The 25,040-nt window shown below is 34.6% G+C and overlaps 1 protein-coding gene and 1 pseudogene across 1 annotated transcript in view; one reads left to right on the forward strand and one right to left on the reverse strand.

The window, feature by feature from the left end:
* The window catches only part of DNAJC27 (DnaJ heat shock protein family (Hsp40) member C27), a 55,101-nt gene that overhangs the window by 12,858 nt on the left and 17,203 nt on the right, over positions 1-25,040 (forward strand). The window contains exons 3-4 of the mRNA XM_074288355.1: positions 6,668-6,737; positions 11,518-11,682. Coding sequence (XP_074144456.1) covers positions 6,668-6,737; positions 11,518-11,682 — 235 coding nt within the window. The remainder of the gene's footprint in view (positions 1-6,667; positions 6,738-11,517; positions 11,683-25,040) is intronic.
* On the reverse strand, positions 19,564-20,470 carry LOC141555314 (carboxypeptidase N catalytic chain-like; annotated as a pseudogene).

Consider the following 25,040-nt stretch of genomic DNA (forward strand, 5'->3'; position numbering starts at 1 on the left):
GTGATTTAGAAGTATTGTTTGCTTGGATTTGATTGAAAGGTTAGCTAAAATTATGAGGTCACTTCTCTGGGCTTCATTTTTCTTATTGGGAAAAGAGGGAGCTGGATTGGAAGAAATTTTTTTTAATTGAGTGCCCCTCAAATGTGAGGAGACAAGATACAAAAAAACTATCAAATATTTTTCTTCCATCAGGAAGCAGTAAAGTACAATAGTGCCCGGCAGACAAATAGAGAGATGAATAGACCCTCCCAATAGTGCCGTGGTGAAACATTCTGCTTTGTCAACATTTGTACCAGTAGTTTGGGAGCAGAGCATCTGTGTGGTATCATTGATGATGAGTGTAAGGATAGTGTAAGAGAGGCAAATATTTTATTTTATGTTTATTTTGGAAGTACTTAGGCATAGCATGCTTTAGTGCTGTAAGTTAATAGGAAAAGGAGAAGCAGGCAAAGCCAGTGCCAGGGCAGTGTAGGCTACCAGTGCACCCAAGAAATGGCATATGTAAAGCCTTCAGAGCTCTGTGTCCAGAGGCAAAAGAGTGTAGGATCCACTCAAAAAGTCTCAGAGTGGTCAGAAAGTCCCAGGGTAAGAACCTTGGCAGTGAGCAGTAATAAATAGGGTAGCAGCATTCAGACAAAGATATCCTTGGTCCAGGATCTCAGGGTACCTCATATTGTATCTTAAGATGTTAGAGAAGACTCTTAAGATTTAGCAGTATGACACTTAAAGGTCTGGTGGGTGGGAAACTAATCTTGGGGGAGATCATCATAGAAATCCAAGGGACTGACCCAGGATGAGACCAAGCAGAGCCAATTATCCCACTCAGAAATACAGTAGAGCCTGGTTCTTGAACCAAGCCTTAATTCAAGAACTAAAACTTGAGTAAGTAAGGAAATCAAAGAAAACATCTACTATTATAAATATAAAAATCACCCCAAAGAGAGAGTACATCTGCAATAACTCCAGGGAGATAAAGGGGAAAATGGGTTTTCCTTGAGTATTATATCAATATGTGGAAGAAATTGAGCAAGATTGGTTTTTAATGAAATAAATTTTTTTTTTAAAATTGGAAGGAGAATAAATAGCTTATAAGAGAAAGTAGTCAGCCTTACCCAAGAAATAAATTCCTTGAAAACTATAATAGGTCAAAAAGAAATCAATGACTTTGAGATAGCAAAAAACATTGGACAAAATCAAAAGATGAAGAAAAACAAAAGAAAAAGGTGAGGTCTTTGATACCAAAAACAAAGGACCTGAAAAACCAGTCAAAAAAGAAGTAATTTAAGAATCACTTGAGTCCTTGAAAACTGTAACTAAAAAAAAAAAAAAAAAAGTGTCTCTTAATGTATTTCAAGGAATCAAAAAAGAAAGCTGCCAAATTCTATTAGAACTAGAACACGAAGTGAAGACAAAAAAAAAAAAAAAATGCATCTATCATCTCCTGAAACCCCAAAGGAAAGGCCTCAATTTTCATAGTTAGATAGTACAGTAGCTAAAGTACTGGAACTGGAGTCAGGAAGACCTGAATTCAAATTTAGCCTTAATAGCTGTGTGATTCTGGGCAAAGTCATTTAACTTCAGTTTACCTCAGTTTCCTCAACTATAAGGTGGAGATAGTGATGACACCTACCTCTCTGGGTTATTGTGAGAATCAAATGAGATAATATTGTGAAGTACGTTGTAAACATTAAAGTACTAGATAAACTCGTAACTATCAATCTAAAGTTGCCACATCAAAGGAAAAATAGTGCAAGAATCCAGAAAAATATTTTTTTATATCCTGAAATCCATAGTCACTATTGTAAATTCTGCTGAGAATGAGAGGAAATTTTGGAATACAATGTTTCAAAGAACAAATGATAGAGACTTAACACCAAGAATACAATTCTAAAGGGAGAAATGTAGCCTTAACAAATAGAGGACCTTTAAATATTTCTGAAACAAAGACCAGAGTTGTATAGGAACTTTGAAATGCAAACAGAAGAGTCAAAGGAACCTAAGGTAAACCTTGAAAAGGGCCATAAGCCACTGAGGGACTTAAAAAAAGATGAGGTTTAACCTTAAAGTCAACCTTAAAGTCTAGAGGACCTGAGTTCAAATGTGACCTCAGACACTTAATACTTCCTAGTTGTGTGACCCTGGGCAAGTCACTTAACCCCAATTGCCTAAACCAAAAAAAAAAAAAAAAAAAAAAAAGAAAGAAAAGATGAGGTTTATTGAATATGATGTCAAGTTGGCTTTACATTTTGGCTCCTGACATCATTTAGCTGAAAACTGCTCTCTCCAAAGTTACCAATGATTACTTAATTGGTCAAATCCTCTTCTCAGTCATCCTTTTAGACCTCTCTTCAGTTTTTGACATCAGTTAACCTTCTTTTCCTTCATACTGTCATCTATAAGTTTCTATGGCAAAATTATCTCATTTCTCTGTCTCCTTTGTTGGATCTTAACCCAAGTCAGGTCCTTACCCCCAGGGTTCTGTCCTGGGCCTTCTTATCTCCCTCTTGGTTCTTTCACTTAGTATCTCATTTTTGGATTCACTTATTTTCTCTATATTGATGATTCATAGATCTGCTTATCTAGCCCTAACTTCTTTTCTAACTCCCAAACTTGCATTTCTAGCTACCTAGTAAACATCTCAAAATGGGTGTCCCATAGATATCTTAAATTTGACATGTTCAAAATGGAATCCTTTCTTTCCTCCCAAATCCTTCTTTCTCCCTACTTTTCCTATCAAGAGCACCACCATCATCCCAGTTATCCAGTTTTTCAGCCTAGATATCATATACCTCAATTCTTCACTCTCACCCTCCCATATTCAATTTGTTGCCAAGTCCTTGTGATTTTACTTTTGTAACCCCTTTTTCTGATCCCATCACTACCCTAGTGCAAGCTCTTATGACCTCTGATATGGACAAGGATTATTTTCCTTGCCCCAAGCTTTTTCCTACTTCAAGTTCCTCTCAGCTGTCAAATTGATATTTCTAAAATGCAGGTCTGACTATATATCTTTTCATTCAGTAAACTTCAGTGATCTCCTATCACTTCCAGAGTAAAATATAAAATTTTCTATTTTGACTTTTAAAGCCCTTCATAACTTGACTCTCTCTTACCTATCCAGTCTTCTTATGTTATACTTTCCCCCCCTCCCCATACTCTGTGATCCAGTTGCATTGGCAGCCTTGCTGTTCCTCAAATGCAACATTCTATTAACTAACTATACATATTTTCATTGACTGTCCCCCCCCATGCTCTTTCTATGGAAATTCTTTCCCAAGCCCGCTTAATGCTAGTACCTTGGCCCTCTTGATTATTTCACATTTTTCTTGTGTATATCTTGTTTATACATAATAATTTGATGGTTATCTTCCTATTTGATTGTATGTTCCTGGAATACAGGGATTATGATTGCCTTTTGCATTTTTTATATTCTCAGTGCTTCACACAGTGCTTGGCACATAAGTAGGAGTTTAATAGATGCTCCTTGACTAACTGAATTTTCAATATGTTGATAAATTTCACTAAAATTTTTTCTCTTCCTTTTCTTTCTTTAAAAAAATGTTTTGTAAGATATGGTCCTCTGTTAGGATGAGAAGGAGGGATTCAATGGTAAATCTGGGCTGTTTATTTTTTAAAAAGATAGATTTTTGTTTGAGGAAGAATCTTGGAATGATGGAAAGCATTGCATAATTTTTCATTGCTATCATGTCTGCTTGTTTGGTTTGTTATCTCTTTCCCAAATTTATCTCATTCCTTCTTTTTTAGTATGTTCTTACTTCAGAATTGCTTTTCTCTATCCTTTGATCCTTTATCATATTTTGACTAAAATTTATGGATTACCTGATAGTAATAACCTTACTGATTTAATTCTATTCAACTGTTACTTTTTGCTATTTATTTCCTTTTGAATAAGCTATATCTTTTTTTAGCTCAACTTTAGCTCTGAATAACATTCCAGCAAGCCTCAGTAATAACTATGAGGTTGAACTTACCTTCTTACATTAATATTTCTAATTCACCTATTAAGTACAATTACTTGTGCATTTGTGTATAGACATTTGAGGCTATGAATTTAACTATAGCACTTCTTGACTATTACCTCATGTGAATTATTGGACCTTTCCACTGATTTTCTTCTCACATTGGTCTCTTTGGTATCTGATTTAGTGGATATCTATGGGTAATTTTCTTTATTTAATAATTTTATTCTATTTCATTCAATAGATCATCCAATTCTCTTGCATTTTCAGTTTCAAACCTTCTTGATCCAATCAGCAAGACTGTAGGCAAATATGTATCTCTTCTGGCCCTCATTATATGTACATTAGCCATGAATCTGTCATAAATTCTGGTCTCTAATTGCTTCTGCCAGTGTAGCCAAAAAGGAATACCTCCTCCTCTTTTGTATCTTTATTTTCTTTCACAGAAGTATGGGATGCCTGGAAGACACTCAAAAAAGGAAAGAAAAGAAAAGAAAAAACAATTTGTTGGTTGATTTGCCCTGCTCTGATTGAGAGGTAGAGAGCTAGAGTATGGCATAATCCCAGTGTCAGAAGAAGGCAGGAACATTTGGGACATCATCAATAGAAGTTGCTTTTTTTAAATCTTAGAATTAACGAGGTCATTTTAAGTTGTGTTAGTGGTCATAATTATTTCAAATTAATGGTATTAAATACCACTATTACTAATATTATTGAGGATACAATTAAGAGACAACTTCTTTGGCTAATAAATTACTCAGAGACCCAGAAAAAGCACATGGTACTTTAGAAAAACAAATTTAATTTTCATTAAATGTTATTCACAAGTATAGATTATTTACCTGATTATTTGTCTTAAAGATTTTACTAATTGTTCAGTCTTGATGTTACTTTTGTAAAAGCATATCTATTTGCATATAGAATACTTTATAAGGGCAAAATATTTTAGGTTTATAATGTATTTTATATGTTCAGCACAATGTCTACCTCCACAATCACAAATGCTTCATAAATCTTAAATGTCATTATATTTAAAATATAATAGTTATCTGTCAGATTTAATGAAGAACAATGTTTCTTGGGCTTTCTTGAAAAACAGTGAACATTTGTTTTTCTTTTTAAGAGAAATGTAATGTGGTATATTTAAAAAACATTTTTTTTCAATTGATGGAAATCTACCTTCTCTCTCTTCCATTTCCTGATTTCCTCCATTCCTGCCACAGAGAAAGAAAGAAAAACAATATCTGTGTTTGGTCAAACAAAATTAATTTTCCCCCCTTTGGCCATGTCCAAAAATATATCTCAAAAATGCACTGAATTTAGTAGAAATTCATTAAATTTCTTAGGTAGTTGGTATCATATTTCATCTTAAGAACACTGGAATAATCATTGGATATTGCATTGATCAGAGTTCTAAAGTTTTTCTAAGATGTTTAACTTTACCATAACATTGTCATTGTATAAATTGTTCTTCTAGTTCTGGTTCTGCTCACTTCCTATGTTTCTTTTATCTTTTTTGGAGTATAAATCTAATCTGGGTGAGAAATGGTTTCATTAGATTGACAGGTATGCACAATTTAATAACTTCTTGGATATGATTCCCAAATTGTTTTCCAAAATCCCTGAGCCACTTCACATTTTCACCAAAAGTGCTTTAATTACCTTTTCCCCTCATGGCCTTTCTTATACTTCTCATTTTCTCTTTCTGTCAGCTTTGTCAATCTGATGGATGTAAGGCAAAACCTCATAGAGTTATTTTAATTTGCATTTCTTTAATTATTAGTGACTTAGAGCATTTTTTTAATATGGCTTTTGATAGCTTGGATTTCTTCCTCTGAAAAGTGCTTATTCATATCTTTTGACATATCAATCAGGGAATGGCTCTTATTACATTCTTATACATTTTAATCAGTTTCCCATGCAATTTCAAAATGAAACCTTTATCAGAGATACAAGAAAAAAATTTCCCCAAATTACCTGCTTCCATTTTTAGCTTCGTTTGGTTTTGTTTGTGCAAAAACCTTTAAATTTATGTGATCTAAATTGTTCCTTTTATTCTTATGATGTTGTCTTTGTCTTATTTGGTCATAAACTCTTCCTCTGTCCACGTATTCTTACAGGTAATTTTTTCCCTTGATTCTCTGATTTGTTTATCATCATCCTTTATGCCAAAGTCATGTACTTACTTGGAGCTGCTTTTTGTATATTGTGCAAGATGTTCCATATCCAGAAATAAGTACTTTTAAAGATAATTTTGTCTTTTGAAAATGTGTAAATGGCTAGGAATGGTGGTACAGACCTGAAATCTCTGTTACTGAGGCTACCAGTTATAGCTGGTAGATCTCTCTTGAGTTTTAAAGTTCTGAATTGTAGCTGGCTAAACTGATTTGGTATCTGCATTAAATTTGGTATTCATTTGTTTAGTACCTGGGAATGGGAGAGGAGAGAAATTGCCTAAGGGAGGACTACTGGTCAAAGTTCCTGAGTCAATCAGAGGAAGATTGCAAGTAGCCCTTGCATTTCCAGCTCAGGTGATATGATACAGAGGTAGTCCAGACTTAAAAAAAAAAAAATTAAAATAATTTTAAAAAGAAAATCTACAAATGATATGCAAATTTAAAGAGCCCTATTAATATTCTATACAAACTTTGGCCTCTTTTGAAATGATTTCCATTTGGACATTTCAGAGTATACATCAAAGACAGAGAAATTAAAGTTAACATCTTTGATATGGCTGGACATCCATTCTTCTATGAGGTAAGAAAAAAATTTTTATGAAGATTTTTATGCAGTATCCCTAATATGGGTCATTGTTCTTTGTTTTTTTTATTTTTTAGTTAGCCAATAAGTATTTATTAATGTTTATTATGTGCTGGGTATTGTGCTCGATACTTAGGATACTAAGGCAAAAACATAGTCCCTGTCCTTAAGGAGCTTATATTCTTATGGAGGAGATAGTATGTAAATAAATAATTGAACGATATTCTGGGACCAATGGATCCATGGTTTGGTCCCAGAGCTGAATGAGACTATTTGTCTCCAAGAATCCAGATAATTCAAGAATATGCAGTTTATTTGAATCTTGAGAGAAGCCAAGAGGCAGAAGTGAGAAGGAACATTCTTGGCATCAAGGATAGCCAGCGAAAATCAAAGTTTGTTTGGAAACAAGCAGTATCTATACTATATATGTAGACTAGATAAACCTAAATTATGTTTGCAATTTGTCTTCTGAGCAGTAACCTAATTACAAATACTTATTTGTCCAAGTTTTTTATGTCATCTCTTGAAATAGGGTTAATAATAATTGGCTATATCTTAGGAATCCAGTAATATGAATCATAAATTTCACTCCTTTCATAGCAGGTGCTAAAATAACCTTTCCTGAGTTCTGCCCTAAGTATTATGTGAATTCTCTCTCATCAAGAAATTAAAACAACACTCATGATTTCCCTTACCCAAATTTTCCAGGTTTATGAGCTCAAAATGACTTTTCCCTTTACTCCCTTCCTTGGAACATATTCATGGTACATTGAAGAACACTGTCTCTGGAGTAAGCGATGTATCCAGAAATGTAGATATTTAAAAATATATATATATATAAATGGAAGTAATATTATTTAAAATGAAAAATATCCCGAAGAAGGAAAGGAAGGGACCTAATGTTGATTGAGATCAGAGTACCTCAAGTGAAAATCTTTCAAAGAATACGAAGGTGCAAAGATAGTGAGTCTTATAAACCACAATATTATCTGGAAAAAGTAAGGGAAGTGCAAAAAAAAAATTTACCAGTAAAAGTACAGTATGGCTAGGTTAGGCTGGGCTGGGCAAGGGAAGGGAGATAAGGAGGAATGTCTGAGGATGGAGTTGAGTAGAAGGGGCACTATTTAAATCAAATAAACCATACAACTACCTAGACTTGATTTAGTGGAGACATATTTGGTGATTTGGGCTGGACTGGATTGCAGTGCTATCTTTTAGAGGAAGTACTTCTATTCTTTATTATAGCTGTTTTGTTAATCTTTCTAACTATTTTATTTATTTGACTCTGCCTCAGTTGGCAATTATAGCCACTGGCATTTATATAGTGCTATAAAGTTTGCTTAGCTTTTGCAATACATTTCTGTTGAGCCTTTACAACAACCCTGTAAAGTGAGAACTAAAGGTATTATCTTCATTTTATAAATGAAGAAGCTGAAAGAGAGTTTAAGTGATGTTCAGGGTCATATAGCTAGGATCATATAATCAATAAGGGTAGTGAGTGGAATTTGAACCTATATCTTTCTGACTAACCATTTTGCTTTTTAGTTTGTACTTCTCATATTTCTACATATTCCTAATGATTATTTTTTGGAGCAAAAATACTATACCATTCTATTTATATAGCACATACCCCTATGTATAGGTGTCCATTTTATTTATTTTATTTATTTATCATTCAAACCATATTCCCTTTATGACCTATAGACAAAGTAGAAATCCAAAGGGACAACAAAAATAAAGTCTCAATAATTTCAGAACCCACTTTGTTTTCAGTTTTGTGCTGTTATAATGTCTAGAAGATTAGGAGCTGTTTTCCTAAGACAAGCAAGCAATCAAAGGATATGAACAAGTTTTTTAAAAAAATACATACTATCAATTCAAATAGTATAAACAAACAATAATATAAACAAGCTGATTTAATAGCATAAATTTCTAAAAGTTGTTCAAAATCAGTAATAATTAGAAATATACAAATTAAAAATATCTGTGAGATCTTAGCATATGCCTGTAAAATTAGCAAAGGATAAAAAAAACGAGGTTTATTGTAGGAGGGGCTATTAGAAGAAAGGCACGCTAATCCACTGCTGGTGCAATAGTGAATTTGTTCAGTCATTCTGGAAAAGAATTTGGGATTACATAAGAAAAATTATTAAATTGTTCACTTCCTTTTAATCAAAGATTCCACTATTGAGACCGTAACCTAAGAATGCTTATTAAAAGCAAGAAAAGTAAATATTCATAAAAATATTAAGAAAAATATTTATTTTTAAGTTTTTAATGATTTCATTAGTTTTGTTTGTTTATTTGTTTGTTTTTTAAAGAACAATTTCATGATTTATTTAAAAGGGAAAGATTTACTGGGACCAAATGGATCCATGGTTTGGCCCCAAGGCTGAAGGAGATTATCCCCAGCAGTGAATGTCAGACTCAAGATTCTTTTATAGGGAATGATTATAGCCTAAGATCTAAGATATAAGACCTTTATCCTAACATTAAGAGGGAATGGTTATAACCTGAGGCAGAGTAATTGAATAGAATTATTAGGGAAACTGGGTCAGGACATTAAAAGAGAACTGTGGCACAACTTTCCACTCTCTCTTCTGACTATTCAAATCATTGAATTACCTTCCTCTAGAAGATCTTAGCCCCATAATTTTGACCAACCCTGTGTAAAGCAAATAAACCAAATAAAAACCAAAATAAAACTAGAACAATGCAAGGACTTGTGGCAAGGACAAGTCTCTCCCTGATAACCCCAGAGTTAATCAGCAATACACAAAGCTCCCTATTGCAATCCTGGGGAGAAGGGTGAGGCTTGGAGTAGCTCCACCTGTCCCTGCCCAGAGGAACAAACAGGGCTGCAGAAAGGATTAGATTTCTGAGCAGATTATGCAGTTAGACCAAGGCAAGCAAACCCCAAACTTTTAGAGGCCTGATACCAAATTGCAAGGTCCTTTTAAGTAAGATGAAATACTAATTAAGGACCTGGGGTAACAGAAGTAGAGAAACATGATCTTTTTAGTTTTTACATCACCTTAATTTCTACTTCTGTCCCTTCTTCCTCTCTTATCCAGTGATCCATGCTTTGTAACAAATAAAATAAAGGAGAAAAGTAATTCAGTAAAATCAGCCAATATAGCAAACATCATGTAATACGCCATATTCATTGTCCTCTGTCTTTTCAAAGAAAGGAAGGCAGCACTCAGGAGAAGCAGCATTTTCTTAGCTCTTAATTAATCATCAGTAATTACAGTTTTTAGTTCCATGTTTTTGTTCTTTCTTTATATTATCATTTTATATTTTGTTTTTCTGGTTCCAATTATTTCACTGAATCAGTTTTTATAAGTCCATGCTTTTCTCTTCTTCATATTTGTCATTTCTTATGATATAGTCATATTATGTTACATTCATGTTAACTATAGCTTGTTTATCCATTCTCTATTCAATGAATATCTACTTTGTTTCCAATTCTTTACTGCTACATAATGTGCCACCATTTTTTTTTCTCTTCAAAATGGCACAAATGATACTTTTTAAATCAAGGCCCTTTCCTCTCTTCCTTTCTCTAAAATTTACTGATAGAGATAAGTACTGAATCTATGGTTTCAGTATTGTAGAAAACTCCTGGATGAGAAAATTCCTTCAGCCTCTTCTTTGCAATTTGCAGTCTTGGAGATGAAATGGACTGGCACAAGATAGACAGCTCAGACCAGATTATTGAATTTAAAGCATCATTTATCAGCCAGCGACTGACCCCACTAGACAGGCTGGTAGAAATCAGCCCCAAAACTTTAGCGAGGTACACTTTTAAGCGCATTTGCCACTTCATGGTACAGCCTTACAGTTACAAATTTCGGAAATCACTGGCACAGTTTCTCCCTTACAATGGGGAAATGTCAGGATGTGAGTGAGCACACAACAGAACATGTCAACATGTTTTGCAACTTTAACCTGACTTTGTTAGGCAAACACTTCTCAGAAAGTCTGGGGCTTCAACCACTTCTTGGAAAATCTAGGGTCTTATGAACCAGGGATGGGGCCCAGTATTTTGTCCATTTCAGAGAATTACCTAAACTGGAGCACCAACTTTTCAACTTAAGTTTTAGAGTATTGACAAGAGCACTGAAGGATTTATTAAGCAGGGTTACACAGCTAATATGCTGTCAGAGGTAGGATTTTGAGCCAAAGTTATCCTGCTTTTGAGGTGGGCACTATATCCACTATATGATGTCTCACTTAACTTACTGATAATGCTATTAATTTTTTTCTTAAAAAAATTTTATTGCTGCCTTTTATACCACCCACCCCCCCAAAACCAGGTTAGTTGATTATCTGAAACCAAGACTAGTTGCATTTAATCTAAACTTTAGTATTGTTTTCATTTGCATCTTTATAGCCATTGTATCTATTGTCCTCTAGGCTGTTTCTTTCTTCTGTATCTGGACTTACTAATCTTCTTTTGCTTTTCTCAATTTGTCTTCCACCAATGTATTCCTGTAGAGCTAAACAGTGAAACCATTGGTTACTCTAGTGCCATGTTTCATTTCTTGTATATATTCATTTTAGTTATTCATGAAACATGATACATTTCTTAGATGAAAGTAACTTGGCTATAATTTATTCATAGTTTTTGGATTTTGAAATTTTTAAAAAAGATGTTTTTCCTGTTGTATATCTCTTCTTGTTATTCTGATTTCATTGCTTTTATATGTGCAAAATCTATGAAAAATTTTAGAACAGATTGGAAACCTAAATATATGTCTTTACCTTTTTATAGGTTCGAAATGAGTTTTACAAGGACACACAGGGTGTTATCTTGGTTTATGATGTTAGCCAGAAGGATTCTTTTGAGGCTCTTGATAGCTGGCTGGCAGAAATGAAGCAAGAGCTTGGACCTCATGGAAACATGGACAATATTATATTTACAGTCTGCGCCAATAAGGTAATTACATTGATATTGAACATATCAAAGGGTTAGATATAATATTTTGAGGTTATGGCTTTCAGTTTTGATAACCCATTGGAGAAAAACAATTTATATCAGTAATATATTTTACCAGAGATTTGGCAACATTTTAAGGAATTTGCCAGCATTCTGAATAGGAGGGGAATATTGTTAACAGTGATACTGAGAAGGAAAGAAGGATACTGAGAAATCAAGTGCCAAATACTGCACACACTACTTAATAAACATTGGAGGAGAGTTGTTAACTTTTATAAAATGATTCTTGCAAATCTTAGTGCTTGGGATAGCATAATGAGGACTGATCATTCCCCCATATCATTGAAAGCCACAGAATCTCTAGTTGGAGCGAGCCTCAGAGACCAGGGCTAGAATATGAATATGGAATATGAATTTGAGCATATCTTCTTAACTAAAAGTTGCTGAAACAGTAGTTTAAGGGAAGTGTGTGAACTCTCACATCTTCTAGGGCATTGTCAAAATTGTATCCTCAGGGTAGCATATGCCTTGAATATTTTCCGGGAGACTTGGAACCAAATTAAAATGTAATTGGAAAAGGTTAACAAATTAAAATACAATTTAATGTAATATAATGTTAACTTGTAGTTTGGCATGTTTAGAATCTCTGCAAAGAGAGGATTTTAGATTGGCTCTTTTATAATAGGAGCTTTGGCTGGCTACAAGCTGAAAGGGACTCATGGGTGGAGTCCCAAGTTGGCTCATCTACTAGCTGGGTTTCAGCTTGAGCTGGAATTTGAACTGAACCAAGCCCACCTAGATAACAGAATGAAACTGTTTGTCTTGTTTCCCTCCATCAGGGTCCCTCACTGAGGCAGAGTTGAAGGAGATTTTTCTCCTTCAAGGAGTTTTAGAGTTTAGGGGTCCCTTCTTTATTCTGACTTACATAAGAGCAAAAAACCCAAATTAACTAAATAGAAAATGAACAAAGTAAAATCACAGTTAAACCAAGAGGGGAAAAAAAGAATTATCAGAACCTACTATGCACAATTATATAACAGCATTGAATACAGAAAAGAAGTAGGAGAATTACTGTTGGAAAATATAAAACAATAGGACCAAAAAAAACCCCATAAAATAGAAATCTTAATCTAATCTCAGAAAAGGAAAGAGAACTAGATGCAAAAGGAACTACATAAATTAAAAAAAAAATTTCTGGTCTAGATAGGTTTAAGGAAAAGTTCTATAAGCCATTATAATATTCAATGCCATTATAATACTCTTTTCCAAATTTTAATAAAAAAGCATTCTAACCAAACTATTTGTGAAATAAACAAAGACCTGATACCAAAACCAGGGAAAGAAAAAGCACAAGAGGACTATAGACCAATAACATTAATGAATTTTGATTCAAAACTTTTAAATAAAATTCTATCAGAATATAGTAGTTGTGTTAAGGAGTTATTTGCTGTGACAATTTTGGATTTACACCATGATGGTAAAACAGCAAAGCAATATAATTACATTAAAATCAAAAACATGCACAGTACTACCAAAGTTAATTTCAGGGTTAATTCATACTAATAAGATTACCAAGAAAGCTACTTTATAGCGCTAGATAACAAAGTAACATCCATTTGGGGAAAACATATTTTGTTTATTAAGTGAAGTAATAAAAACGTTATCAGTGCCATGACAATAAAAATTTTAGACCTTAAACTGTCTTATAAAGTAGCAATATTCAAAAATAACTTGACATTGGGTAAAAGGTATAATAATACTTAGGAAAAATTAGAAATAATAAAACTCTATAATAGTATTCAATAAACTTAAAAACAAATTACCTAATATTTAGAGGATGTAGTTATAAATTGACTTTAATGTGTTTAAAAAAAAAGAAATTAGGTTTGGAAAAGAGATTGTATTAAGAGAAAAAGAAAGGGGTGGTAAAATGGATAAATTGTACCATGAAGAAGCACAAAAGACCTATGATAGTTCAGGAAAAGAAAGGAGAGGGATTATTTGAACCATAATCTTATCAGATTTGGCTCAAAAAGGGAATAGCATGTACACTTAGTTTAATATAGAAATTTGTCTCACCCTTTGGTAAGTAAGTAGTAAGTAGGGGTAATAAGAGGAGAAAAGGAAAAGGAAAAGGGGGAGGCTAATAGAAGGGAGGGCAGAAGTTGAAGGGGAAAGGGATAAGAAAGGGAGAATGGATTGAGGGAGCTGGTGGTCATAAACAATACACTGGTGGAGACGAAAAGGGTATAAGGAGAAAGAAAAGTATAACTTGGGAAAAAACTGTAACGTGCTCTCCTGGCAGTTACAATTACTAGCTTAATAACTGGTAGCGCACTCAAGAACAACCACGTGTAATCTTAAAAGCCTTTATTATACCTACTCACATAATGCCCTAACTGATGCCCTGACTTGTTGGTTCCCGAGTGAACACCTGGTCAGAAGACCCATGTGTTCACTACCAAAACCCTTACCTCTTTTGGCTATCCATCTTGGCTTGGCCACCCAGGCTAGGAAGCCAAGGTGAAGAAGGCCAGGTTAAAGAGGCCGCCTGCTGCCTGCAGTGGGCTTATATAGGGCCTGTGAGGTCACACACACAGCCAATCAGCGAGAGAGTCACCCATTACGAAGCTATCTCAATATGGCCAGGATCCCGCCCAAGGGCAGTCCTAATATCCACAGAAATTACTTCCGGGCCTCAATCTCCAGATGCGCTGTGGCACCCATTTAAAGGCCCCTTACAAAAAACGATGGTAGATAATACAGAATGTGAATGGGATGAACTATCCCATAAGTCAATTGCAGACCGGATTAAAAGCCAGAATCCCACAATATGTTGTTTAAAAGAAACACATTTGAAGCAGAGAATAAAGGTAAAATGTAGGAGCAGAATCTATTATGCTTCAGTTGCAGTTAAAAAAAAAAAAAAAAAAAAAAAAAGTAGGGGTAGCAATCCTGATCTCAAATCAAGTAAAAGCAAAAATAGATTTAATTTAAAAAAAATAAGGAAGGAAACTACATCTTGCTAAAGAGTATCATAGATAATGAAGAAATATCACTATTTATTAAACATGTTCACCAAGTGGTATAGTATCCACATTGTTAAAGGAGAAGTTAAGTGAGTTGGAAGAAGAAATAGACAGTGAAACTATACTAGTAGGGTATCTCAACCTCCTTTCAGAACTAGATAAATCTAACCACAAAATGAACAAGAAAGAAGTTAAGGTGGAAAATCGAACTTTAGAAAAGTTAGGTATGATAGACCTTTGGAGAAAATTGAATGGGAATAGAAAGGAATATATCTTTTTCTCAGTGGCACATGGCATCTATACAAAAATTGACCATGTATAAGGGCATAAAAACCTCACAGTCAAATGCAGAAAGGCAGAAATAGTAAATGCATCCTTTTCAGATTATACTGCAATAAAAATTACATGTAATAAAGATCCATAGAAAAAAATAGATCAAAAAGTAATTGGAAACTAAATATTCTAATCTTAAAAAATGAGTGGGTCAAACATCAAATCATAAAAACAACTGATAATAATAAACATCATATCAAAATTTATGCAACACAGCCAAAGCAGTTCTTTGGGGAAATTTTATATCACTAGATGCTTACATGCAGAAGATGAATAAATTGGGCATGCAACTAAAAAATCTAGAAAAATAATCAATTAAAAACCATTAATTAAATGCCAAATTAGAAATTCTGAAAATCAAAAGAAATTAATACAATTGAAACTAAGAAAACTATTGAACTAATAAATAAAACTAGTTAAACCTTTGGTTAATTTGATTAGAAAAAGGAAAAAGAAAACCAACTTACCAGTATCAAAAATGAAAAGGTTGAAGTTACCATCAATGAAGAGGAAATCAAAACAATAATTAGGAGCTATTTTGCCCAATTGTATGACAATAAATCTGATAATCTAAGTGAAATGGATGAATTCTTATAAAAATATAGGTGTTCAGATTAAAGATGAGGAAATAAATTACTTAACATTTTAGGAAAAAGCCATTAATGAATTTCCAAAGAAAAAATCTCCAGAGTCAGATGGATTCACAAGTGAATTCTGCCAAACATTTAAAGAATAATTAATTCCAGTACTATATAAATTATTTGGAAAAATAGAGGAAGAAGAAATTCTACCAAATTCCTTTTATGACACAGATATAGTGCTGATAGCTACACCAAAGAGGGCCAAAACAGAGAAAGAAAATTATAGACCTTAGCAAAGAGATTATAGCAACTTATCTCCAGGATGTTATGTTATGACCAAGTAGGATTTATACCAGGAATGCAGGGCTAGTTCAATATCAGGAAAACTATCTGCATAATTGGCCATAGCATATTGATAACCAAACTAACAGAAATCATATGATCTCGAGGCAGAAAAGGCATTTGACAAAATACAATGTCTATTCCAAATAAACACATTAGAAAGCACAGGAATAAAGAGTTTTCTTTAAAATGATCAATAACATCTATCTAACACCATCTGCAAGCATTATATGTAGCAGGGATAAACTAGAAGCATTTCCAGTAAGATCAAGGGTGAAACAAAATTGCTCATTATCATCAGTATTATTCAATATTGTACTAGAAATGTTAGTTTTAGCAATAAGAGAAGAAAAAAAATTAATTATAGAGTAAGTAATGAGTAAACAAAATTATCACTTTGCAGATGATATGATGGTATACTTAGACAGTCAACTAAAAAACTAATTGAAGCAATTATCAACTTTAGCAAAAGTTGCAGCTTATAAAATAAGCTTAATAAATCATCTATATGTTACCAAGAAAGTACAACCACAAGAGAGAGAGAAATCCCATTAAAAATAAATGTAGATGGGGCAGCTAGGTGGTGCAGTGGATAGAGCACCAGCCTTGAATTCAGGAGGACCGGAGTTCAAATCTGATCTCAGACACTTAACACTTCCTAGCTGTGTGACCCTGGGCAAGTCACTTAACCCCAGCCTCAAAAAAAAAAAAAAAAAAAAAAAAAAACCTGTAGATAATATAAAATATTTGGGAATCTACCTGCCAAGATAAAGGCAGGAATTATTTGAACACAGTTACAAAACACTTTTCACATAAACAAAATTAGATCTAAATAACTGGAAGAATATTAAGTGCTGATGAGTAGGCTAAACTAATATAATAAAAATGTCAATTCTGCCTAAATTAATCTATTTATTCAATTCCATACCAATCAAACTGCCAAGAAATTACTTAGAGGTAGGAAAAATAATAAATAAAATTAATCTAGAAGAACAAAAGGTAAAGAATGTCTAGGGAATTAATTAAAAAATGCAAAGGGAGGTGTCCTAGACATAGCAGACCTAAGACTATGTTATAAAGCAGTGGTCATCAAAACCATTTGGTACTGTCTAAGAAATAAAGTAGTGGATCAGTGGAATAGGCTCTTTTACTCTAGCTTCTGGGATAAGAATTCATTATTTGACAAAAATTCCTGGGAATTTTGGAATTCTGGAAAACAGTATGACAGAAATTATGCATTCTAACTCTAACATCCTATACTAAGATAAGGTCAAAATGGGTTCATAATTTAGACATAAAAGGTGATACTATAAGCAAATTACGAGAACAAGGGATAGTTTACCTCTCAGATCTGTGGAGAAGGGAGGAATTTAGGCCAAAGAAGAACTAGAACACATTATGAAATGCAAAATGAATAATTTTGATTAAAAGTTTTTTGTACAAATAAAATCAGTGCAGCCAAGATTATAAGGGAAGCAAAAAGCTGGGGAAAAAATTTTTACATCCATTGTTTCTGATAAAGGGCTCATTTCTAAAATATATAGAGCTGACTCAAATTTATAAGAATACAAGCCATTCTCCAATTGATAAATGGTCAATGGATATGAACAATTTTCAGATGAAGAAATTGAAACCATTTCTAGTCATATGAAAAGGTGCTCTAAAATCACTAATGATTAGAGAAATGCAAATTAAGACAATTCTGAGGTACCATTTCATATGATTTAGATTGGCTAAAATTATAGGAAAAGATTATGATAAATGTTGGAGAGGATGTGGGAAAACTGTAACAGTAATACATTGTTGGTGGAGTTGTGAATTGATCTAAACATTCTAGAGAACAATTTGGAATCACACCCAAAGGGCTGTCAAACTGTGTATATCCTTTGATCCTTCAGGGTCTCTATGGGGGATGTATCCAAAAGAGATCATAAAAAAGGGAAAAGGACCCACATATATAAAAATGTTTATAGCAGCTCTTTTTATAGTGGCAAGGAACTAAAAATCGAGTGGAGGCTCACCAATTGGGAATGGTTGAATGATTATGGTATATGAATGCAATGGAATATTATTCTATAAGAAATGATGAGCAGACTATTTCAGAAAAGCCTGTAAAGATCTGCATGAACTGATTCTAAGTGAAGTGAGTAGAACCAAGAATACATTGAACATAGCAACAAGATTATGTGATGATCAACTGTGATGGACTTGGCTCTTTTCAACAATAATTCAAGGCAATTCGAATAGACTTGGAATGAAAAGAGCCATCCGCATCCAGAGAGAGAATTATGGATACTGAATGTAGATCAAAGCATAGTATTTTCACTTTTGTTGTTGTTGTTAGTTTACTTCTTGTTTTTTTCTTTTTTTATCTTTCCCTTTTTGATCTGATTTTTATTGTGCAGCATGACAAATATGGAAATGTTTGGAAGAATTGCCCATATTTAACTTATATTGAATTTCTTGTTGTCTTTGTGGGAGAGTGGGAGGGAGAAAAATTTGAAGCACAATATTTTGCAATGGTGAATGTTGAAAACTATCTTTTCATGTATTTGGGAAAATAAAAAGCTATTAAAATTAAAATAAATTACTTAAGAACATTCTATTTGATAACTACTAGGAAAACTGGAGAGCAGTCTGGCAAAATTAGATTTAGGTCAACATTTTAAATATATTCTATAACAAGTAGAGATACAATTTAAATATTAACTTTTTCATACCATTAAAAAAATTAGGAGAGAAGTAGATTATATACTTTTTCTGCTCTGAATAGGAAATTAATTTTTAACCAAAAGAGAGAAGAAAATATAAAAGATAAAATAAATAATTTTGGTTACATGAAAACTATACAAACAAATGGATTTGGAATCAAAAGGGAAAACATTAAATGGAGGAAAATTTTATTTTCAAATTTCTCAGATAATGGTTTGTTATCCTACATAGAGACAACTAATAGAAATATAGTCAATCAAAAGCTATCTTTAATAAATAAATAATTAAAGGATATAAAGTTCTCAAAAGAAGAATTACAAATTATTAACAACCATATTAAAAATGGTCTAAATATCTAATAATAAAATAAATGCAGAAACAATTGTAAGGCTACACCTCAAATCCAGCTTATTAGCAAAGATGATAAAAGATAAAAACAGTCAGTTTTGGAGAGCTTGACAATGACAAAAGGAGAAATAGGAGCAAATACCTATCCCTAAAGTCCACAGGCACATACTTTGCTTAATGTTTTAATCACTTTTGCTGCATTTTAGAAAATATTGTAATATGGTATGACTCACTGAAAAAAGAAAGAGAAAATCATGGGGAAATTTTAAGTGATATAAAATCAAAAGACAAATGAAAATATATTTTCTTCTAAATTAGTTTTGTATTTAAATTCCTCACAGGTAACAAAATAGATAGCTTCATCTTATTTAATATCAGGCATAATAATAGACTCTCATCAAGTATACCTCTTGGCCTCTTTTCTTGTATTAGTCTGGGTGGCTCTACTTCTAAGGCAGAAGTTAGCTGAACCCTGCTACAAGATCAAGGACTGCCTCTCTGTGCCTCTTTGCCAGTTTCTCAGAATGCTATCTTCTTTAGGAGGTTTTGCCATGGGAAGCCTTGACAGGGGCTTTTTGCTCAGTGAATTCTTTAGTGGTGACTTTCCTGAGTTGAAAGTTAACCTGCTTTGCGTCTGTAGATCCAAGTGTCATTCACAGTCATTGTCTGTGACCTGTGCCAAGATGCTGTGGCAGTGACAACATAAATACCTGGTAGTAGCAGCTGGAAGTAATTACTTTGTTTACCTGAAGTGACTTCATGAGCAATCTCATTAATAGAAATCACTGCTTCTGCAATGCCATTATTTTCAACAAATATCATTCCCTTGATGCCATGGTGAACTTCTTTCAGGAAACTAATCAGTGCCTTCTGGTTGCCAAGCCACTCTCTTTTCTGTTCCTTCTGGAACACAAACTTATTGCAATTCAATTACAAAATAATATCAAAGCAGTTGATATGGAGGTTATTGAAGTCTTGCATTCCCTTGCTGACAGAATACAGGTGAAACTCAAGAAAGTAATCTCCACAGTTTCAACCTAGACGCATCCATCCATGTGCATAAGAATAGCTTTTAACCAGCTTTTTCTGAAAAGTTTATCATCTGGAGTGAGAGTGGCAATATGACAAACCGATGCAAACAAGAATTGTCAAATGAATCATCGCCTCTAATTGTACCTCCATGAATATTGGCAGAAATAACAAAGTTGATGGATTCCATCTACTGTATAGCAACCTCAGTCTCTGATTCCAATTGATTTTTCCAGCTTTTTGGAAGGGGTATGTGATGGTTGGCCTTCTCCCCCTCTGTCTTCCTTCTCCCCTCCCCACACTCTCTTCTCATTGTAGTACAAGTAGCGGTTAAGATCTGGAAAGTTTCAGTTAATATCTATTCCATTGGCTTGGTCTGGCCATTAAGATACCCATTGGTGTCTGGGCCTTGATGTATAACTATTTCATAACCATCAGGATTCACGAAAGGCAGAATGTGAATTCTCATGTTTTGGATCAGCCAGACAATGGATTTATTCCTCTGGAGGTACTCTTCACACAGAAACTCGCAAAGTTGAAGCAACAGCTCTCTCCCCAGCACCTCATTTTCATGCATGTTTCCATCATACTTAAATTTTGGCACCAAGAACTCATGCAAGAACAGAGGGGAAAATGGAAAGAAAGAAACTGAAAATCCTTAAGACAATATTTTGATCTATAAGCATTTAGGAGATATAAGAATTAATAGTTTAAAAACTAAAATAGAGGAGGATTCTAGAAAGATGGTGGAGTAGCTCAGTAAATTTCAAGATCTCCAGATTTCCCTCACAAACAGAACAAATTTGTTCCTCAGGATGAATATAGTCTGGTGAAAAATCCAAAAGACTTAGGATAGAATAGGGGTCCTCCAGGTACAACCCAAAAAGACTTTAGGATAACCCTAGGCCAGAGATTAACTTGTGTAAAGTGCAAATACCTCCAGGCTAGCTCTGCAGGAGCTTAGCCTGCCTGCTTGTGGAGCTCAGGAAGACTGAGTGAACCTCTGCTGATTAAGAACACCAGCCCAGTTATGCTGCAGAGATGAGATCCTAGGCAGGAAGGGGCCAGCACACCCAATAACTGCCAAGACAGTGAGGCCAGCACTGGCAGGAAGGACAATTTTTGATTTGGGATTCCAGGTCAGAGGGGAGAGCTGAAGTGAATCTAGAGGCACATCTGTCCTTTCTACTAGTAGAGGTACTTACACTAATACTTCTCATTAGAAAAAAAAAAATCTGCCAAAATAGAAAGAACCCAACCATAGGAGCAATGGGAATAGGGAAGACCAGGGTTCATCTTCAGAGGAGACACTGATGTAAGAAAAAGGCTTCTACCCCAAAGAGTAACATTAAATGGTTCCCTGCCCAGAGAGAATTTATAAAAGAATTCAAAAAAGAATTTAAAAGTCAAATGAAAGACATTGAGGAAAAACTAAAAAAACATAAAACTAAAAACCAAGCCAAACAAGAAGATTATGGGGGGAAAAGCTAACCAACTAGAAAAGGGGACACAAAATCTTAAAGAAAATAATTCTTTGAAAATTAGAATTGGGCAAAGGAAAGCCAGTAAAGCTAAAAGAAACCAAGAAATAACAAAACAAAATATGAAGAATGAAAAAATATCAGAAAAACAACAGATCTGAAGAAAAGATCAAGAAGAAAAAAATATAAGAATAATTGGACTACCTTAAAGCTGTGACCTTAAAAAGAACCTTGACATAATAATGCAAGAAATAATCCAAGAAAATTGTCCTGGACTTATAGAACAAGAGGACAAAGTAGAAATAGGAAAAATCTACCCATTATCACCTCAAAGAGGTGGAAAACACACAGGAATATTATTGGTAAACTTTGAAACCCCAAAATCTAAGAGAAAATTTTGCAAGAAACAAGGAAAAAATAATTCAAATATGCTAGAGCTACAAGAGCCACGATAAAAGACCACAGGTCCTGGAATCATATATATCAGCAATCAAAAGAATTAGGCCTGTGGCCAAAATTATCCATAATATTGAATGGAAAAAAAAAAGAATATTCAGTGAACTTGAAGATTTTCAGGACTTTCTTTCAATCAAATCCAAATTCAGCAGAAAATGTATAAGAGCCACTATCAAAGGTCAGTTTCTTTTCTTTTTCTTTTTTTTGCTGAGTCAATTGGGATTAAGTGACTTGCCTAGGGTCACACAGCTAGGAAGTGTTAAGTGTCTGAGGCCAGATTTAAACTCAGATTCCCCTGACTTCAGGGCTGATGTTCTATCTACTGTGCTGAAATAGACTGACATGAGATAGACAGCTTGGACCAGATTATTCAATTTAAAGCATCATTTATTAGCTGACCGGTGACTGGCCCCATTAGACAGGCTAGTAGAGATCAGCCCCGAGCCTCCAGTGAGATAGACTTTTAAGCATGTTTGCCACTCCTTGGTACAGTCTTGTGGTTACAGTGACTCGATCTTCTGCTTACAAGGGGAAAAATACGGGGCTTACAGGATGTCTGACGTTGTTAGGCAAGCATTCTGTCTGAACATAATTGAGCAAACATTTCTCTTAATTTAATTTAAGCAACATTTTCCTATAAGCCTGAGTGACCCAGGGATGAAGGGGCCAGTTTTTTGTCCATTTCACTCTCCCCTTTTTATGTTCATAAAATGTGACTCATCTGAGGCCAACAAGGAATAAGTCATATGCAATCCTGAAAGGAGGGTGGTCAGCCAGGGGGACCAGTTATAGAGTGACTGATACTAGGATATTGAAGCCTCCCAGTCATCCAATCACTCAAGGAGGCGAGCAACTTCCTAATGATACCTGACCAATTTGCATAGAAGCAACAAAATTCTCCTAGCACATACACAGTCCGCCCTGCTTCATGAACAGCAAATCTAATCCATCTAATCCACAGCGGTTCTGCAATACAACTTCTGCTAGGGAGTCCACTGATTTGTCTACCTGGGAGCTAAGAAAGCAAATGTAAGGCCAGAGAAACTAAGGCAAGATAGAGGTCAGAGAGCTCCTAACATTCTATTAATCGGAGAGTTTGATTGACTGGACAGGACACACATGGTCAGCTACAGGGGTAGACCAAGGCAGGGCTAGGATTAGAACATTGAGAGTGGGAACAGACTATCATCTGGTTCTGACAGTGTGGTGGGAGACACTGGACATTCTGATAGGAGCTAAGAAGTCTGAACTTCCCTTACGTTAATAATTTATAACCTTAGAGCAAGTGGCCCTCAGTCTTCAATGAACCAGAGGGGAAGTTTTGCAACTAAGGGGATCGAGGCAGAACAATTAAGGAAACTGAGGCAGAACCAATTAGGGAAACTAAGTCAGGACAATTGAAGAGGACTGTGGCACAACATTCCACACTCTCTTTCTTCTGAATCCTATGTGAAGCAAATAAACCAAAATAAAACTAGAGAAAAAAATGCAAGGACAAGTCTGTCCCTGATAACCCCAGAGTTAACAGCTGTACAAAGGCTCCCTGTTGCAGGCATGTCAGGTCCTCTGTAGTTGGGGCACCATCTCAGCCAGAGAATCCAGTTTGAGATGGACAGTTCACTGTGAGTTAGGTGGTCTGCAGTCACTTGTGTATTTAACTTAGCCTCTGCTTATAGAGCAGCAGGGCTCAAGGGCTCAAGGCCCTTTCAGAGGGGCAACCCTCTCCATGGGAGAAGGTGAGGCTTAGAGTAGCTTCACCTGTCCCTGCCCAGAGGAAAAGAAAGGGTTGCAAAAAGGATCAAATTGCAGAGCAGATTATGCACACTTAGACCATCAAGGCAGGCGAACCCCAAACTTTTAGATGCCTGATATCAAACTACAAGGTCCTTTGAGATTGCTGAAATACTAATTAAGGAACTGGAGTTACAGGACTGGAAAAACAGATCAGAGAAACTGCCAGTCCCAAGACAGGTGTCTGATTTTTGGTTGTTTCTAAACAAAATAATCCCAAGTATGCCAGGGAAATTCTAACAGAATAAAGAGTTCCAAAGCCAAAGCATAATAAAAATGAAAAAAAAAAAAAAAAAAAAAAAAAAAGGATTGTAAGAAAAAACAAACAAACAAAAAAACCTTCGAAATTCAATCTGAACTAGTGAGATAGGGTAGGGCAGCAGTGCCTAAGGCAAAGTGAATAGGAGCTAGGGGTTCCCATTCTTTCAGGTATTTTGAGAAAAATACACCAATTTCTCCAATATTCTATCTCTTCCTCCCTTTTTTTCCTCTTGGAAAGGAATTATCAAATGACCATTCCACATATAAATCCCAAGAGTGAATCAAAATCCCTATACATAACAGACTAGGACAGTAGCATTTCCTAAAAATCCCTCAAACATAACAGCAATAGTAACACAGTTTAACAAATCCCATCCCAAATCTTAAACACATAGTAATAGATGACCCATGAAGGTTTAACAGTTATTCATCAATCATTCCCAAAGTCCCCCATATCAGTCCATCAGGTATGAGGGAACAAAGCTTCTCAGTCAAACTGTGACCTGGCAAAGATGGTTGGTGGCTCTCAGTCCATGAAGAGGTTGGGTGTGCCATGCTGACAATCAAAGCTGATCAAGTTCCCAGAAGCAAGTCAATTTCCGTGATTTGAAACAATAACAAATAAAAGTTAGAAGAGCCTGAAATAGAAAGACTGGTCCACCAGACTGCTGCAAAATGTGAAGAGCCAGCAGCTTCCTATGTGAAAAGATGAGTATGTGAAGAGCCAGCAGCTTCCTATGTGAAGAGATGAGTTTGCTTCACAGGACAGGCAAACAGCTGTAGTCTCAAATCTCAATAGCAGTAAGGTCTCACAGACCACTGTTAATTGTCCTTTCATCATTTAGAAATCTTAAAAACACACACATACACATACAAATACCCAATTACAGACAGATGACCAGACTAAATACTTATTTGCCTAAGCATTTAGGATATAATGATAACATATAATCAAACTGAAAATAGCAAGGTATGACATAATTGAATTGCATTAA

This window comes from Sminthopsis crassicaudata, chromosome 2 (assembly GCF_048593235.1).
Source record: "Sminthopsis crassicaudata isolate SCR6 chromosome 2, ASM4859323v1, whole genome shotgun sequence".
Lineage (NCBI taxonomy): Eukaryota > Metazoa > Chordata > Mammalia > Dasyuromorphia > Dasyuridae > Sminthopsis > Sminthopsis crassicaudata.